Source organism: Porites lutea, chromosome 8 (assembly GCF_958299795.1).
Source record: "Porites lutea chromosome 8, jaPorLute2.1, whole genome shotgun sequence".
NCBI classification, from domain to species: Eukaryota; Metazoa; Cnidaria; class Anthozoa; order Scleractinia; family Poritidae; genus Porites; species Porites lutea.
In genome coordinates this window covers 6963415-6970066 of record NC_133208.1, presented here as the reverse complement: position 1 = coordinate 6970066, position 6652 = coordinate 6963415, and the positions used below count along the sequence as shown (strand labels likewise).

Sequence of the window (6652 nt, the reverse complement as noted above, 5' to 3'; positions counted from 1 at the left end):
TTATAACTCCTTGAAAATTGCTGTGTGCATCAAAATCTATGATTAGAGTGCAAACTTTCTTGTTTCCCTAGAAAGGAAAGAATGTGTAAAATACCTTGGTGTCCTTATTGATTCAAAGTTGTCTTGAACGCATCATAATTTTATCACATACTATTGCTACCAAAATTATCAAATCATAAGGCATCCTTGCAAGACTAAGGCATTGTGTCCCTTCTTCCACTTACTTAAACGTATATCGCTCTCTATTTAATCATTTTTATTTTTCTATATTAAGCACTTGAGAATTGCGAGCTGACGATATGAAGAACTCCTTGTCAAGAATTGGTGCAAAAATATGAAATAGTATCCCCGACAGAGATCGTGCTGTACCTAAATATAAATTTAAGACTACCCTACAGCGTGGCTACTGGCGTGCGTACTTTAATTGATATATTTAGTAAGTATTAATTTTCAGTTTAATTTCATTCATACCTTGTTTCATTTACCTGTTTTGAAATACGTGTATTCACTATCTTGTTAATTCAATATGTTGATGTTCGTGTATCTGTTTTACTTTGTTATGTCTCAACCCTATTATTGTAAAGTTTTTTACTTTTCCTTCCTGCCTCGATCAGCTATAGGCTACTTTGTGGGCAAGGATCAATTATGGCATGTATCCAAAGTGTTTTTAGTAAACTTGAATTTGAACTTTAAAGATATTTTAGTGCACTCCCGGACCATACTTTTCCTTAAAAAAACGAAGCTTTGGTATTTTTAAAATCTTTTTTTACAAAATAAGCTGATTTTCCGGTAACATAAAGCCTTGAATTTGCTCAAAATATTGTCTTTTTAATTTGACTCAAAAACGCTAATTTAGGCAAAACAAGAATGATCACATGGCATTTTAATGACGGCACAAAACTGTTTTCTTTGTTTTTGCGCAGTTAGGAATTTTTCAAAATTTTCTTTTTCCTTTGGCTTTCGACAATAGAAATGTGTTGTTCATGTTAAATAGCAATGATGACACGACACTAAATTTTAAAAGGGGGGTACTCCGTATTTGTGGTACAATGTACGGATTTATCGAAATTCAATACGTCATATCTCAGCTGATATTTGAGATATTAACTGATATTGGAAAAAATGTTCCAGCTTTCATCCCCTTGAATAGTTCTTTTAAAATTGATATACAAATGGGAAGATTCTGAAGTTTAAATTTACGTAAGAATGAAAACAGAAATTGTAACGTCATATTTTGACATTTTGATGTTAAAATAAATGCCAATTTTATTGGCTTATTATTTTGCATTTGCATTTCCAGGCCAAGTCAGGTAAGGAAAGAGTTAGAGCCACTAAAGTTATTTCAAATTAACCAAAATTTAGAGGAGGGAAGGGCTGGCCGCGGCGTGATAGGAAAAAAGAAAAGAAAAATGCCTCAAGACCCTCAGGGATTGTCCGATAATTCCAATGAAGGCAAGAAAATTTCAGACGTGGATACAGTTTTGAGACAAATTGGCCAGCTTGGTCCATTTCAGATTCGTATTCTAGCCATATTCCTGCCTATTTTCTTCTCCATCACCTACCAATCACTTATCATGGTGTTTACTGCGTACGAGCCTCCATGGATGTGCACCAAGCAAAGCGAGTCGTGTCTGCAATCTAACAGTTCGTCCGCTGATAGCCTAGTAGTTTACAGCACAGCCACCCAACCCATTGAGCTCTACGAAAGGAGATGTACCTTGAATAGAAGCGATTGGAAGTTTGCGGATGAAAATCTTTACGAAGGGCCGCACAATACCATTGTTGACGAGGTAAACCTAACAGTAAGAATCCCTTTTGGATCGCTTTATAATATATGGGGAGACAAAGGTGTTGGGTGTTTATTTAGTATTTCGGAAACTATTATTGGTTAGGGTGTAATATGTGTGAGTATGTACTGCGTCATTTGTTGGTCGAACAATCCTTAAAATCAAGAAACTATACTGACCAGCAGGCTCATGAAGAAGGGCATAATTTTTTAAGCAATTCACGGTGAATAAGGTACTGAACTACTTATCCAGAAAAATAAAAATGTTTTTGCATTTGGTAATTCTCGCGAAAGCAGAGCAGAATTCATTAAATCAAATTAATAAAGAGTTTGACTAAAGATCTTTTCCACTTGGCATGCTGTCTTCATTTCTGCTGAGAGAAATTCAAATTTTACATTGATGCCAAATGTAAGTTAAATAAGCCTTAACTTGAATCCTGTACCCGGCCGGTAAGTAACATTTTCCCTTTACAATGTTAATAATATTGATAAAAGTAAATTGATTTGGTCCATAGGGGGATATGCTGAAGCTTATCTGGACAAATCCTTTCTCTGAGAGCAGAAACGAAAGTACAGTCAACTCTCTCCAAGACGGACACTTTGGGACCGCCACTAAGTGTCCGTCTTAGAGAAATGTCCGTCTTATAGAGAGTCAAATAAAAGGGAATAAGCAAAGGCAGGGACCAACTCTAGGTGTCCGTCTTATAGAGGTGTCCTTAAAGAGAGAGTCGACTGTAATGCATTACAGATCTACGTTTGGTCCAAAGTCCGTACCTAATGCCACAAAAATTGAGAGCGCTATATTACAACTTTTAAGTTGTATAGTAAGTTATAGTACATTAGTCAATTCTAGGTGCGCCCAGCCTTCCCTCCGAGTGTTGACCCCTAGGCATTAGCATTTTTTCTTACCTTGGATAACATGCTGCTCGCGCACGATTTAAAAACTATTTTCACCACAATGTGAGGTTTTTTTGTTATATATTTTTACATCTATTTGAATGGTATTTATGAAACTTTGCCAGGTTTTCCTTGTATTTGAAACATATTTGCTATAAAAACTACATTTTAAATACAGTGTTTAAATCATATTTTCAGAAAGAGGGTACTGGCGAGTGGCTAAAATTCTTTCAAATACCCCGAGGATTTCTGTAGTTTCAGAAATATCCATACTCTCCCCACGGAAGAGATTGGAAATTTCCCGGGGGCGGGGGGTTCTCAAAGGTCAAAAATTGAAGTAAATGTATGAAGCTTGACTAGAATTTCCAGAGAGGTTGGGGGAGGGGGGATGGGGGAGGGGTGTTTAAGGAAAAATCCCTTTAATGGGGAAGGTATGGATAATTTTGGAGCCACGCAATTTATGAAATGCAAACCCTGTTTTATAGACACCACCTTTATACAATCTCCTTGTCATTAAAAAAAAAATGTTTTCTTAGGACCTGAGAGTCCTCACTTTTTTCTCTAAATTTAAATAATTTAAAACAGACATCCATTGAATAACAATTATTAGGACAGTACTAGTAACAATAACTTAAGGAATACAAACACATTTTTCAGTCAACAGATTCACTTCAGCCAGGACTACTCTTGAGAGTTAATCTTGATAATACAGTTTCTTTTTATCAACTGTTTCCTGTAATAAGACCTACAGTGCAATCCGCTTTTTTCAAATGTAAAAAAAGAATATTACTTCATTGAGACAGCATGTCAATGTTCACAGACTGCTTAGCTTACTGATGCTAGTGTCCTGTTTTATTTCTGTGGAAGCTTTTTAGTTTTTTATGGTCCCCCTAGTGTCTGTATTAACAGAGTTTCACTGTCAAATAGTCATGCAGGCTTCTTGTGAAAGTAAGACAGTGTTATCAAAATTAATAACAGAAACAGGGCGATGTGCAAGAACTTTGTTTACAGGTTCAATTTTGTTCCCTCATTCCTGAATTATTCAGGTGGAGGAAAATTGCCTGTCCCAGCAACAGTAACTTAATGATTGTTGGATGAGACAGCTACAAGGAATGTTATTATATTTTGCTTAGTTTTGCCAATTACACTACTTGTTATTATAAAACTTGGCGTTAGAAAAGAAATCACCTCTGAGCAATATTAAGTCAAGCTTCACCCTAGAACAAACAAAAATAATTATATCTTTCCAGCATTCTTATTTATTTTAGTTATACCAGTGCAGTCTATTTAAGGTTTTTGTTAATTCAGTCTATCTGTTTCCAGATCTGTAGCCGTTGTTTCATTGAGTGATCCTTTTAGTTTAGTGTTTTAGCCAGTTATTACTGTACCAACAACTTGTGACCTTTGTTAATGTACAGATGAATTTGGCTAATAATTGTATTATAATATTTTTTTTTATTTTCCTTTAGAAAACTTTATTGAACTTGATAGGATAATTTTAGAATACACTTTTCTAGTACTGTTTTAATTTTTTAAAACAACATTTTTTACTCACTGTCAATATGGTGAGTTTTTAAACAAATTTCCCAAGAAATACATGTAGGTGGTTTAGACAACTCCAGATATAAGTGATTTTACTTTAAAGGGTTTTTCAGCTGGCTTTTAATGGTCTTTTCTAAAACTTGCTTTTTTTGTAAAGCAAAAGAAAAAGCCTAATTTGCAAAATTCTATTTTGATTTTACAGTAAAATTAAGAAAAAAAGCCCCGGGGCTTAAATTTTTGAAAGGCCCTTTTTGAGGGGGTTATTCTGGGGGAGGGGGGGGGGGGGGGCTCTATTCGAAGGGCCTTATCTAAGGAGGGAAATTTGCATTTGAAAATCGATTGGGCTAGCCTTATACTTGGAAGTAAATTTACCGTCTTTGCTTTATTTAACTGTGTATTTGAGGGCAATGTTCCAAGTACCAGCCCCCTGAAGGCTTATATTTGGAGGAGCGATTTAACGGAGGGTTTTTAACGTTACCGGTTTGGGGGACTTACATTTCGAGGGGCTTATTTTGGGAATTTTACGGTATTTTTATTTATATTTAAAACACCATTGAAAACAAGTTAAAACACCATTAAAAGCAGGTTAAAAGACCATTTAAAGCAGGTTAAAACACCATTAAAAACAGAATTTGGTACCTGTTTTAAATGTAGTTCTCAAATACAATAAAACAGTTTTAAAAATATGTCAAAAATATGTTTAAAATAGTGTTTGGTTTGGTACGGGACGTACGGGGACAGGGACTCTTGAGCTGTCAAATTCCCAAGGGGGGGGGGGGGGGACGGGAAAAGACGGCAAATGCCCCGTCCTCCATCAACACTGTAACATTTTTCATTGATCGCACAGTCAATTAATGACATTTTAAGCATTTTGGTGTGCGGTTTTTTGTTTCAATTAACGTGTGCTTTCAGTGTCTGGTCTGCCTTTGTAACAGCGCCACGGACTTCACCCTGCGACGACACCAGTTTATGCTATGGTTTTAGTGCTGTTATAAAATCATTGAATAGTTTTACAAATATGATAGGATGTTCTTTAAATAATGTCAACAGAAATTTTATTCAATAAGGGAAAAAACATTGATTCACGTCGATAGCTTCGATTCCGATTTCGCTATATAATTCTGGCTTGATACGCAATGAAGGAATACATGCATAAAAACGAAAACATGCCTTTACAATCCTCTATAATTCTTTGCCCTCCTTGACAGATGAGCCAATCTGCTTGTTTTCCCAGTTAAATCCTCTGTGTAGTTATATTCGGATTGGAAACTACGTGAGTGCCAAAAATCTCGGTGGTGGCCTCGTGGTTGGCAAATTCGACCCCCGGGCAGCGCAAAATTTGACAAGAACGCGCATTCTTATTGGTTAAAAAAACGCTATTGGTCATTAATATCGGTAAACTCACTGACTATGACCACTGTTACGTGTTTAAAATGGATTTGAGGGCAAAGCAGCTTCCGAACACCTGTCACTGATTCTTCGCCAAAGATCTGCATTTTTAATGCTACTGCCTGCAACTATGTCGTGTTATTGCCGATACAGTAGATCTGTAAGTCTGAAATTCGTTAAGTCTGTAAACGTCCACCGGAGAGGCAGGGGGTATAATCTCTCTTGTCACGTGGTTAACGTGTACCCGGCGAATGTGCTGTACCGGAATTCGTTTCCAGGCTACAGCATTTCTTTTTTCAGGCTCCTCTCTTATCTTGGCTTTTTTCCTAGTTTGTTACTAAGGTTGGTCCTTTTACTGAAGTTTCCTGACACACCAATTTCTCGTCCACTATAAAAAAAATGTTTGTTACAATATTCAATCAAAGTATCTCAGAGCATAGCTGATGGAGTCATTCAATGCCGTTTGTTTTAGTTTATACTTTTGTTTTGACCTTATTTCAGGCGCGGAAACTAGTTAAAATAACTATATATAAAGAAACAGAACGAAAAAGTCGAGCCAAGCTAATCTTAAAAAATTCAAAAAGCAATAAAAGTAATTCTTTTTCTTGACCAAAATTTCTCCAATGTTTTCAGTTTGACTTGGTCTGCGACCGTGCTTTTCTAGGATGGTTGGCAAACGCGATCTTGTACTTCGGATGGGCCGTGGGATCTCTCGTGCTCGGCACAGTAGCAGATAAATGTGGTCGGAAAAATGTTCTCTTCCCCTCACTTACAGTGATGTTGGTTGCTACATTTGCAATGGCGTTTGCTAAAGCCGTCTGGGTTGTCCTCGCCTTCCGTTTCATAATCGGAGTTTGTCAATCTGGTGCTTTTCAATCAATTTTTGTCTTGTCTACTGAACTAGTTGGACCTGAGAAACGTGCACTGGCAACCGCTGCGCTTTGGTTTTACTATACGGGAGCTTTGATGGTCTTGGGACTAAAGGCTTACTTTGTCCGCGACTGGCGAATGCTTATGATCCTGTCCTCTGCTCCATGG

The 6652-nt window shown here is 36.8% G+C and overlaps 1 protein-coding gene across 2 annotated transcripts in view; it reads left to right on the top strand.

Annotated features, from left to right (window-relative positions):
- The first annotated feature begins 1322 nt into the window (after positions 1 to 1322).
- Positions 1323 to 6652, top strand: part of LOC140946283 (organic cation transporter protein-like) — a 17034-nt gene continuing 11704 nt past the window's right edge. For both annotated transcript variants that reach the window (XM_073395373.1, XM_073395372.1), the window contains exons 1-2: positions 1323 to 1790; positions 6248 to 6652. The exon at positions 6248 to 6652 is cut by the window's right edge and continues 23 nt beyond it. In XM_073395373.1, the coding sequence (XP_073251474.1) occupies positions 1410 to 1790; positions 6248 to 6652 (786 nt within the window). In that variant the 5' untranslated portion in view covers positions 1323 to 1409. The remainder of the gene's footprint in view (positions 1791 to 6247) is intronic.